At 50.5% G+C, this 12258-nt stretch overlaps 1 protein-coding gene across 3 annotated transcripts in view; it reads left to right on the forward strand.

The window, feature by feature from the left end:
• The window catches only part of FGD1 (FYVE, RhoGEF and PH domain containing 1), a 52281-nt gene that overhangs the window by 13153 nt on the left and 26870 nt on the right, over positions 1–12258 (forward strand). For 2 of the 3 annotated variants that reach the window (XM_073013652.1, XM_007991800.3), the window contains exon 2: positions 9074–9250. The exons of the other annotated variant lie outside the window; for it this stretch is intronic. In XM_073013652.1, coding sequence (XP_072869753.1) covers positions 9074–9250 — 177 coding nt within the window. The remainder of the gene's footprint in view (positions 1–9073; positions 9251–12258) is intronic. 3 annotated transcript variants of the gene reach the window in all.

The following is a 12258-nucleotide window of genomic DNA, read 5'->3' on the forward strand; positions in this document are numbered from 1 at the left end:
GCTGGGGTAGGAGTGTCGTTCACAATGTGCTGAGGCTGAGCCTGAAGACAGGACATCTAGGTGACAGCACCTAGTTGGCATCAGACATGCCTATCTGGGTCCCAGAGTAAGGGCAGGTGGGTAAGGGGCACAATTATGTAGCTGAGACTAAGAGGGAAGAGCCTTCCTTGGCGCTTCCCCATGGCCCCTGCAGGGAAAGGGTTAAATCGCGGAGGGAAGATGCCTGTGGAAAGCGGGAAAGGCGGGACTGGCAGGGCTGGCCTCTGGGAGCTGCAGCTGGCATAGAAGCCCTTCCGCCCGCCGGGGGCCTGCTAGGCCTGGGCCACCACCGCCCACACCACTGCCTTTGCCTTCGCCTTTGCCTTCCCTGCTTCCCCTCCAGCTCCTTCCCTGCTGCCCTAGGCCGGGGCCCCCCTACCTAATGCATTCCAGGTGTAGACACCGCAAGGGTGCGGGAGGGGCAGGGAAGGCTGGGGTCGCTTTCACCGCATCTCTTAGGGAGCATCTCCCAGGCTCGCTGATTGCTTCTCTGTCTGGAGAATTCCCTCAGGGATCTCTGTTTGGGCCTCCCTGTCTCTGGCAGGGGCTGGCAGCAGAGAGAGCCTCCCACACCCAGGTCTGCCACTTTCTAAAGTGGGCAAGTCACCTCATCCTTGGGCAAGTCACCTCATCCCTCTGAGCCTCAGTTTTCTCAACTGGAAAATGGGGTTGTCATTCCCACCTTCTAGGGTTGTTGTAAGGATTCAATGCCACAGATCCATCCCACAGCCCTTGGCATGGCACATTGTCACCACGTTCAACAGATGGCCCTGGCCTGCCTTTTTTGTCCCTGCCCCTCTGCCTGGGCCTGTATCCCTCGCTGACTGCCATGCCCTGTGTGGACCTTTCTGTCTTTTGTCTCTCTTCTGACTTGTCCCTTTTGTCCATCTCCCTCTATGTCCATCTCTGGGTCTCTGTGGTTTTCCTGTCCTCTCCCTCCTTGTGTTTGTCCCAGTGTCTTTCTCTTATCATCTGTCTTTTCCCCTCATGATCCTTCTGTGTCTCCAACTCTCAGATTTGGTCAGGCCTCTGGTGAATGGGAAGGGAGATGGGTGGGTGTTGGGGTCCCTGGGGTTGAGGCAAGGGTCAGAGGGACCATCCCCCTAGCGGCTTTGCCTCACGGGAAGGGGAATCTCAGCCAGCGTGGCAGCCCCAGCATCGGGTAATTACTGCTCCCAGTGCTCCCAGCTGCAGCTCCACTCCCTTCCCTTCCTGTCCTCTGAAGTCCCCAGCTCCTCCCGGGGCGAGGGGCGGGGGGGGGGGGGGGGGAGGAGTGGGGGGTGGAGCTACCGCCCCCTATCCTTCTCTGGCCTCTAGTCTAGAGAAGCAGGGAGGAGGTGGCTGGGCCCTCACAGTAATCAAGCAACTGGAAGAGGGATGGGCTGCTTATGCTCTCATGTGGCTGCTTGGTTTCTGTGTGTGTGTGTGTGTGTGTGTGTGTGTGCGCGTGTGCGCGCGCGCGCGTGCGTGCATGTGCCTGGCCTTCTTTGTCCCCGTGGATCTATTTTGTGTGTGTGTCTTAATGTTCTTGTTTCTGTATGGCCATCTGTGTGTTTGTATATAGATCCATGTGTGTCTCTGGGTCTGTATGTGTTACGTGCTCCTCTGTGCCTGGTTGTATGTCACCTTGGCACTAAGTGTATGGGAGTTTCTAGATGTTTCTGCATGTAGGTCTCCTTAGATCTTGTGGATGTATCTGTCTGTTTCTATACCTGTGTCTGTTCCCGTGCCTGCGTCTGTCTCTACATGCCCCCTATAGGTGTATGGTGGTGGTTGTGGTGTAGGGAAGTGGGTGTCTGCTTGCTTTTATCTTTTGGCCTTTCCTAATCCTTCTTCCTGCTGTGGAGCCTTCTTGCAAACCCAGGACATTACGTGCTCCAAATATATGCTTCACTCCTACCTCCCCACCCAGTATCCACACTTTTGCCCACTCTTCTTCCCTTGTCTGCAGAACCATTCTCAGTCCATCTATACCTAAAAAAAACACACCCCAGCCTGGATGGTGCAACTAAAAACCACCTCCTTTAGGAAGTCTTCTCTTCTCCCCGCTCCAAATGTGATTTCTTTCCCAACTCAGCAGTCACTGAAGATGTGCTCTGTGACTCTGGACACAGACACACTTGGGATCTGGTCCCAGCTCAACCACTTTTAGCTGTCCTCAGGCAAATTATTTTGCCTCTCTGTGCGTCAGTTTCCTCATCTGTAAAATGGGTAATAGCTCACCGGATCATTAGGAGGATGCCATACGAGAGCATCAACACACCACCTGGCCCAGAGTAGGTGTTCAGCAGTTGAATCCTCATATCTTATATCCTCTACTAAAAAGTGAACAGCTTGAGTTCCAGAGATTTCTGCATGTTCTTACAATCTCCTGCTCTCTCTTCTTTAGGCATCCTGCACAGGGCAGAAGGTAAACCGGGTCAGACAGAACAAAAGGCAGATTCCAATTCGGGGAACTTCTGACAAGTAATGCATGGGCCAGCTCCCTGAGCCTGCTCAGACACAGAGGAGACTGGGCCCTTCCAGGGAGTGGGAGATGGGACCTGCAAGGCTTCTACTCAAGGGCAAGAGCATGGGAGATAGGGCAAGGCATAAATAGCAGGGGTAGAATGAGCCTTCAGGATCAACTAACTCAGACAGTGCAACGTGATGGCCCACAAGTTAAATTTGACTCACAAGTTTCATTTGGCCTGCCCACAGTTTTTAAAATTAAGGGATTTCACATGAAAAACCTGGATTTCCCGGCCGGCCACAGTGGCTCATGCCTGTAATCCCAGCACTTTGGGAGGCCAAGGTAGGTGAATCACCCGAGGTCAGGAGTTCAAGACCAGCCTAGCCAACGTGGTGAAACCCCATCTCTACTAAAAATACAAAAATCAGGCAGATGTAGTGGCGTGCACCTGTAATTCCAACTACTCGGGAGGCTGAGGCTGGAGAATCACTTGAACCCAGGAGACAGAGGTAGCACTGAGCTGAGATCATGCCACTGTACTCCAACCTGGGTGACAGAGTGAGACTCTGTCTAAAAAAAAAAAAAAAAGAAGAAGAAGAAGAAAAATCTGGATTTCTGAATTCCCTTGAAATATTGGAAGACCTGACAATACAGGGCCGCATTACTGCAAGGTGACACCTGCGTGGAGGGGAGAAGCTGCTGTTTCTACTTCAGGTTAGGCATGTGCTTTCCATTTTAACCCAGTCCCCACCATTCCCTATGGCCTTAGACTGTCCCACTCTACAGAAAGTTCCTCAGTTTATACTAGGGTCTGCACTTTACAGAAACATCCTTCTCTTTAAAGAAGAGGCCTCACTTTACAAAAAGGAGTTCCCCTATTTAACAGTCTTCTGTTTTGTCATGATCCTTAAGAGTTCTTCGGTTACAAACAGGCCATCCGTTTTACAAAAGGGCCTTTAGAGAACTCTCGTCACTTTACAGAATGTCCTTCCACTTTGAAGAAGGCTCCTGTTTTTGGAAAAACTTCCTCCCTTTACAGAAGGGCCTTCTGTTTATTAAAGAGACCTCCATTTCACAGAAAGTGTCTCGATTTTGAAGGATAGAATGCTCTTTAGGAAACTCGAAAGAGTTAGGAAGCTCCTGACTTGCCAGAATGGCCCCCACTTCTTGAAAGTGTCTTCACGCTATAGAAAGTGCCTCCATTTTTCTGCAGAGTCCTTATGTTCAGAAGAACAGTGGACTTCAGAGAAGGAACCCCTGAGCTACCTACAGGGTTCCTGTAAACAGCTCCTTCTGCACATTTCACACTTGACCGAGCTTTGTGTTTGAACTTTCAGAGACAACATCTGCTAGGTCAGGCAAGGCCTGGGTGCAGTCTGGCCTTGAAGGTGGAGTGGGGCAGCTGGCCTGCAGCTCACATTCAAGGGGCAGTTGGGAAGAGGTGGGGCAGTTATGGCTGTTTTTCTTGTTTGTTTGTTTGTTTGTTTGTTTGTTTTTGTCAAGCAGAGAGATGCCCCTTCGCCCCACAGAATTGGCTTCCCAAAAGGCACTTTCCTTTCTGCTGTTCTCCACTCCCTCTGTTCCCTTTTCCCACCCCACCCCCAGGAATTCCATCTGTCCCTGGAGCCTACCTCTCAGCTGGGAAAGGAAGAGATTTGAGGGCTGTAGGGAGAAGTTTGCCTGGACTGTCAGGAGGCCTGTGTGCTAGGGGCCGGCTTCTGCTTACCCTAGGATCTCGTCGCCGATTGTTCACAACAAGCAGAACACATTTCTCCCCGTTTTAGCATCTCTGCAGAACTATCCTTCATAGCTCTGGGCCCCAAATGGGGAAATTGGGACCCAGAGCTTTGAAACCACTTGCCCCAGGACACCAGGGAGTTAATGACCAGGGTCCAGTCAGGGGCCCTAATAGCTGTCTTGAGAGTAAGCCAAGGCTACAGTAGCTGGGAGAAGCAAGAGGGGTTGCTATTAGCTGAGGAGGGGGAAAGTTGGCAGCTGAAATTCCCAGGAAGGGCTGAGGAAGATGCAGGGTCCAGTTCCAGTGGGAATGGGCAAAAGGAGCCCTTGTCCTCAAACTGAGCTAGATGCTGGACTTTATCTGCCAGTAAACCCAGAAGCATGTGCTCAGGACACCTGCCACGCAGGGGCATGCAGCAACCAGAAACAATTTTTGGAAGGATTTTCCTATTTCAACAACGATAAGTTGTCATGGGAAAATTCAAACCTCAGCTACACTTCTTGACACTTATTTTACAATTTTTTTTCTGGCTTGTATTTTGAATTGAATTTGAAGGGGGAGGACAGGGCACCATCGTCTTCACTGCCCTACCACCTCTCATAGGAATCCTGCCCTGATCTGCAGAGCTGTCCTGGTGAGCGGAGCTGGGTTCTGTGTCTATCTCTGGCTGAGTTGGCTTGTGTTTCTCAGTGTATCCACAGTTTTACATTGGGTTGCAGCCTACAGCCCGTGGGCTTATGTATCTATGTGTGTAGTTTTGTGGCTTTGTGATGTGTGATTCTGTTGGTTTTCAAGTTTAACCCATATCGCTGTGTGTGTGTGTGGCAGGGTGGGTCACTGTGCTCTTTCCCTTCGTTGTCCCATAGGCTCCCCCAAACCAAGGAACTGCTATTATAGTCCTTTTTTCCAGATAAAGAAACTGAGGCTCAGGTAGATGGGGAGACTTGCCCAGGGCCACACAGCTAGTAAAAGGTAGTGTTGGAATCTAAACTGAGGTCTGTGCAAGTCCTAAGCCAGCTGTTCCTAATACAAGTGCTGCAACAATTCACTCCATGCAGTCCAGTTAGTGATCATGATGACACCACCCTTGTTGGGAATAGTCAAGTATCATGGCTTTTTAAATTAGTGACTTAAAAAAAAAAAAGACCAGATTCAAGGCCATCCCTGAAATAACGGCACTGTCGTGAGCATTCAGATGCCCATTGCAGAAAAAATTGGGTAGAGTCCCTAGCCTGCTTGAGGCTTAAGTGGACAAGAGTCTGGGGGAACTCTGGCTACCAGGTGCTATCTTGAAGGCCTGGCTCTCCCACATTCATTTGGAAGCTTTCCCTGACTAGGGTTGCCAGAATTAGCCTTCAAAAACTATTTAATACAATTAGATTTGAATGTCAGATATACAATAAGTCATTTTTTTTTTTTTAGACAGGGTGTCACTCTGTTGCCCAGGCTGGAGTGCAGTGGCATGATCTCGGCTCACTGCAGCCTCCGCCTCCCGGGTTCAAGTCATTCTCCTGCCTCAGCCTCCCGAGTAGCTGGGATTACAGGCGCCTGCCACCACGCCCAGCTAATTTTTGTATTTTTAGTACAGACGGGGTTTCGCCATGTTGGCCAGGCTGGTCTTGAACTCCTGACCTCGTGATCTACCTGCCTCGGCCTCCTAAAGTGCTGGGATTACAGGCATGAGCCACCACACCCACCCCAACAAGTCATTTTTTAAGTATAGCTTAAGAAATTTTTAGTATAAGTATTCATGAGACATATTATACTAAAACATTCCTTGTTTATCTGAAATTCAAATTTAACTGAGTGACCAGGTGTGGTGGCTTACACCTATAATCACAGCACCTTGGGAGGCTGAGGCAGGTGGATCACCTGAGGTCAGGAGATCGAGACCAGCCTGGCCAACATGATGAAACCCCATCTCTACAAAAATACAAAAATTAACTGGGTGTGGTGGCAGGCACCTGTAATCCCAGCTATTGGGGAAGCTGAGGCAGGAGAATCGCTTGAACCCCGGAGTCGGAGGTTGCAGTGAGCCGAGATCGCGCCATTGCACTCCAGCCTGGGTAACAAGAGCGAAACTCCGTCTCAAAACAAAACAAAAAAATTAACTGAGTGAGTGTCCTGTAGTTTGGCCACCCTATCCGTTCCCCTCCCCTGAGCTTCCCCAGTCCCCACAGGCTGACCCTCCTTACCTTTCCTGAGTTAGAGTCTTTTGTCTTTGAGATTGGGAGCTCCCTGAGGGTAAGGGTCAAGATTGCCCTTCTGGCCTGATGAATGCCTGGGGGGCAGGGGTTTGAGAGTGGGGCAGGAAGGGTGCACACCCCACCCCCATCCCCATAGCGGAGCTGGCACAATGCAGTGGCACTCCTGGGGTGCCTAGAGTATGCTTTCCGTAGGTGACAACAGATGTCCGAGTGGCAGTGGTGGTTGTGTGTGTGCAGTTGTGCCAAGCACGGTGCACAGACACAAGTAGCTCTGTGGTTCTCTCTCTGGGTCTTTGAGGGATGTGCCCAGTTGGTGTGTGGCTGGGTACATTTCCACAAAGTATTACCAGATTTGGTGGTGGCTGGGTGTGGTGGTACACACCTGTAGTCCCAGCTACTTGGGAGGCTGAGACAGGAGGATTGCTCGAGCCCAGGAATTCGAGACCAGCCTGGGCAACATAGTAAGACCTCACCTCAAAAGTAAAAAATAAAAAAGATTTGGTGGTGTGACCAAATGTGTGTGAGGGGGGCTCTTTGGTGATCTCTGCTCTACTGGGCACTGGGGAATTGTAAATCCATTGATGGAAGGGGCAGTGCTGGTGGAGGATCTTGTCAGGTGTGGAGGTGTGGGTGTAGGTGTGATAATGTTGTGGATTATCAACCACAAGAAAAATAGGCAGGAATTGGGCACATACTGGCTCATGCCTGTAATCTCAGCACTTTTGGAGGCAGAGGCAAGAGGATCTCTTGAAGCTAGGAGTTTGAGACCAGCCTGGGCAACAAAGAAGGTCCCCATCTCTACCAAAAAAAAAAAAAAAAAATAGCCAGGCATGGTGGTGAGTACCTGGAGTCCCAGCTACTTGGGATGCTGAGATGGGAGGATCACTTGAGCCCAGGAATTTGAGGTTACAGTGACCTGATCACACTACCATGCTTAACCCTAAACAACAGAGAGATACCCTGTATCAAAAAAAAAAAAAAAAAAAAAAAAAGGGCTGGAGAAAATGATTCCAGGACCTTGCTGGGTAGGGACAGGATGGGGCAGTGGGAAGGGCTGTGGTTTCTAGGAAGGAGGAGGGGGGCCTACCCTGGGAGCTCCCCAAGGGCAGGGATGGGATTTTCTCATCCCCAAGCACAGGGTCTGCTAGGTTCAAAAATATTCTGGAGACCAAACTCAGCCAAGGAAAGCCATAGAGTTCAGCATGGTCATGAGGGGCCACTGAGGGCTAGCTGAGAAGTTTCTTTCTTTCTTTCTTTTTTTTTTTTTTTTTTGAGGCAGAGTTTCACTCTTGTTGCCCAGGCTGGAGTGCAATGGTGCGATCTTAGCTCACTGCAATCTCTGCCTCCCAGGTTCAAGCGATTCTCCTGCCTCAGCCTCCCGAGTAGCTGGTATTACAGGCATGCGCCACCACGCCCAGCTAATTTTGTATTTTTAGTAGAGATCAGGTTTCTCCATGTTGGTCAGGCTGGTCTCAAACTCCCAACCTCAGGTGATCCACCCACCTCAGCCTCCCAAAGTGTTGGAATAAAGGCGTGAGCCACCGCGCCCGGCCTAGCTGAGAAGTTTCTATTTTCCCATGGACAGTGGGGAGTTACTTACAGAAGGTTCTTGTGCAGGTAAGTGGCATGATCTGAGCTGGACTGTAAGAAAGTTCATTCAGCCACCTGGAGGGAGCAAGACTTGGAGCCAAGGAGGCCACTGAGGGAAAACAGGAGACAGGGAAATGTAGGCAGAGAGACAAGGGAGAGGGAGTTCTGAAACAAGAGGGAGGGATCTTGAACCTTCCCCCGCTCAGTGAAACCTAGCCTGGTTCTTGGTCAGGCCTAGGCTCCTGAACTGGACCCCTGTTCAATTCCCTGTGGACAGGGTTGAGGGGTGTCCCTCTTACTAGCTACACTGCAGTTTGTGACTTTCTGAAGCCCTTGGGTCCACCCTGCCCCTCCTGGTTCCCCTCTTTTCCAGCTTCCCCTTGGAGAGTGGGGTTAATAAGAAGGAATCCAGTCCATGACCAGTCTGCCAGAAAGTGTGCCATTCATTGATTTGCTCTGCGACCTTGGGCAAGTCACTGCCTCTCTCTCTGACCTTATCTCCCTACTAGAAACTGGGCTGATAATCTCTGTTCCTCTCACCTGGGACTCCAGGGAATCTTTGCATTTCATTTGGCCTCCTCTTCCTGCAGGGCTGCCTGCAAGGAGGCAGAGAGAATGGAGAGGCAGGCCTGTCTGTGGGCTCTCAGGTGAGATGGGTGAGGAGGGAGCAGTGGGTGGGCTAGGGCAGGGCCATGGAGAGTGGCATGTATGGTCACTCCATCCCGAGGACCAGCATTGGAGCAAGAGGAGAGCAGCCTTATCCAGGGGCCCTGCTGCTTTGCTACAGATAGGGTAGGAGGGCTTGCCCAGAGAGGCCTGCCTGCGTTGAGGTGTGGAGATAAGTGGGCTCCCCCAGGCCCAAGGAGGCAGACAGGGGCCACCAGGGACCCTGGCACCTATGTGTATATGTCTGAGGAGGGGTCTCTGCATGGCAGGGTACCTGGCTTTACTCACTGCATCTCTGGCCCTGTCAGCTTCTCTCTATCTCTCTCCCTTGCTCTGGCCATGTGTCTCTCTAACCACGTCTCCGCCTGTGCCACCCTCCAGGTGATTCATCTTCCTCACCCCCACGCCTGGGGGGAGGGCAGGGCAAGACCAGGCCAGGATGTGCTGAGCAGGGCAGGGTAAGCGGCACAGCTGAGCGGAGAGGAGCGCCTCCTCCATTCTGGCCAGGCCCTGCCAGCTTAGGTGGGGAAGGAAGTGAGGAACGACACCCAAAGCAAGGTACAGAGTTGGGGAGGGGCGCTCGGCCTGGGGCCTGGGGCACCCTGTTCCCTCAGTGCTGGGAAAGGACCCTGATCTGAGTCCCCTGGGGTGGACCTGGCTGGGATGTAGCCAGGGGTGAGGTCAGGGGCCTAGGGAAGCTGCTGGAACCCTGTGGGTTGGGCTATTTCTTCCCTCCGGGACTGGGAGACCTAAAATCCCCTGTGACTCTTTCTGCCTGTGTGACCCTGGAAGGGGAGGGTGCAGAGGTCTTTGTGTGTGTGTGTGTGTGTGTGTGTGTGTTTTCACAACAGAGTTTGCATGTGACATAGTGACTGTTTAGGAGGTGGCAAGTGTCCCACAGGTGTGTATATTCGTGGGCCTAAGGCTAAGACCCAGGGACACTGTGGATGTGTTTGTTAGATGAGTATGACATAGTAAATGACATTTGTCCCTTGGTCTCCATGGGGAATTGGTTCCAGGACGGCCTGAAGATACCAAAGTCACCAGCACTCAAGTCCCTTATATAAAATGGCATGTTATTTGCATATAAACTATGTGTATCTTCCTGTATACTTTTTTTTTTTTTTTTTTTTTTTTTGAGATGGAGTCTCTATCACCCAGGCTGGAGTGCAGTAGCGTGATCTCGGCTCACTGCAACCTCCACCTCCCTGGTTCTAGCGATTCTCCTGCCTCAGCCTCCCGAGTAGCTGGGATTACAGGAACCCACCACCACGCCCAGCTAATTTTTGTATTTTTGTAGAGACAGAGTTTTGCCATGTTGGTCAGACTGGTCTTGAACTCCTGACCTTGTGAACCACCTGCCTCGGCCTCCCAAAGTGCTGGGATTACAGGTGTGAGCCACCACACCTGACCCTTCCTGTATACTTTAAATCATCGCCAGATTACTTAAAATACCTAATACAATGTAAATGCCATGTAAATAGTTGCTATACTGTATTGAGTTTTATTTATATAATTTTTATTGTTGTATTGCTATTTTTTGTTTTTTTCCCCAAACATTTTCGATCAATCAGCCTCCATGCAGAGGCCGAGGATGCAAAACCAATGGATATGGAGGGCCACCTGTATGCCACATGTCTGTGATTGTGAGTTTGTGATTCTGAGTGTGTGGTATCATGTGACTTTATGCTGTTTTGCCACTGTATGTGATTGTGTCTGACATGGTATAATTGACTCTGTGTGCCTATAGTGTTTGTGTGTAACCATGTTTGCAGGTGTGACATTATGGTGTGTATGACACTCCATGGCCCTGCAATTGTGAGACACAGTGTAAATGACAATGTACACCTTTGTGACTCAGTGAAACCATGTTTGAAGAATGTCTAGCAGGGTATATGATTGTATGTGGCTGGGCGGTTGTATGAGGCTGTGTGTGAGATGGTAGAATTGCCATTGTGTGACTGTGTGTCTTTGTGATTGCATGACCATGTTTGCAGGTGTGTGTGATACTGCGAGGCTGTGTGATCGTATGTGAGGTTGTGACCGCAGGTCTTTGTGACTGTGTGTAACTAGGCTTTCAGGAGGGCGATAGTTGGGTGAGATGGTGTAAATAACACCAAGTGTTTCTGTGACTGAGTGGGCCCCTTTGTGACTAGTCATTTATGAGACTGTGTGTGATATAGGCTAACAGACCCTCTGTGGCTGTGAGTGGGAGGCCATGTGGCTGTGGCACAGCATAACCTACACCATGTGATGGTGGTACCTCCGGGAGCTCTTGACTACTACTCTCTTGTCCTCACACCTGTTTGTCTCCATCTCTCCCTCTGCAAGGGGTTTTTGTGGCTCCCTTCTGCTACAGGATGGATGTCAGCCTAGCATCCAAGGCCTTTCCCACTCCTCTCTGGCCCCACCTGACCTCTCTATCATTTGAGGCACTCCCACAGCCCCCTGCCCAGCCAGGATCACATGAGCCCCACATTCCTTTCTTTGGGGTGGGGGATCCCTCACTGCCTCCCAGACCAAATCCTCTCTCCTAAGCATGACCATCATCTCCTTTAGAGCCAAAGATAGAGGTGGCTTTAGGGGACATACAGTGAGGGAAGAGGGACGGTACAAAAAGGCCTCCCCTTCTTCCGAACTGGCTGCTTGATTTAAAGTTATTTCTGTGACCTGAACTCTGGATGCTGCATGTGTGTGTGTGGCAGGGGTGGAAGATGCATGTGGGTCTGTGTAGATGTGGAAGTTGAGAAGGGTAATACAGATTGCTGAGAAGTTGGGATTTTGTTTTCATTTTTCTTCTTCCTTTTTTTTTTTTTTTTTTTCTTGAGACGGCATCTTGCTCTTTTGCCCAGGCTGGAGTGCGGTGGGGTGATCTCAGCTCCCTGGAACTTCCACCTCCCAGGCTCAACTGATCCTCCCACCTCAGCCTCCCAAGTAGCTGGGAATACAGGTGCACACCACCATGCCCAGCTAACTTCTATATTTTTGTAGAGACAGAGTCTCACTTTGTTGCCCAAACTCATCTCGAATTCCTGAGCTCAAGCAATCCTCCCTTCTTGGCTTCCCAAAGTGCTGGGATTACAGGCATGAGCCACTGTGCCCAGCCAGAAGTTGGGATTTCAAGAAGCAAAACTTGCTCATGAAATACAATTTCATCATTTTTAAGCATACTTAGCTGCACAAAATTGTAAACAAGAAAGTCTAGATATTGTCAGAGCCTTAACAAAAACGTTGAAGAATGGTTTATACTCAGCATGCCTATGTGGCTGTATAAACAAAGGCCGCAAATGCATATATAAAGTTCGGGGTGCTCACAGCCACCCCCAGCCTGGTTAAACTCACTAGTAATACTGCCTGCTGACATACATGGAATCAATGCACTAGTCACAAAGAATTCTTATCTGTTGATGAAAACAGCCAGCCCCAGCCCTGGGTCTGGCTCTCCATCTGAGGGCTAGGATAGGGGCTTCCCAGAAAAACACTGTGGCCAGGAAAGGGGCTCAGAGAAACCCAATACCCCAGATAGCTGCTAAGACATGCCAGTCTTAACTTTAACCCCATTCCCC

The sequence above is a fragment of the Chlorocebus sabaeus genome, chromosome X, assembly GCF_047675955.1.
Source record: "Chlorocebus sabaeus isolate Y175 chromosome X, mChlSab1.0.hap1, whole genome shotgun sequence".
Taxonomy (NCBI): Eukaryota; Metazoa; Chordata; class Mammalia; order Primates; family Cercopithecidae; genus Chlorocebus; species Chlorocebus sabaeus.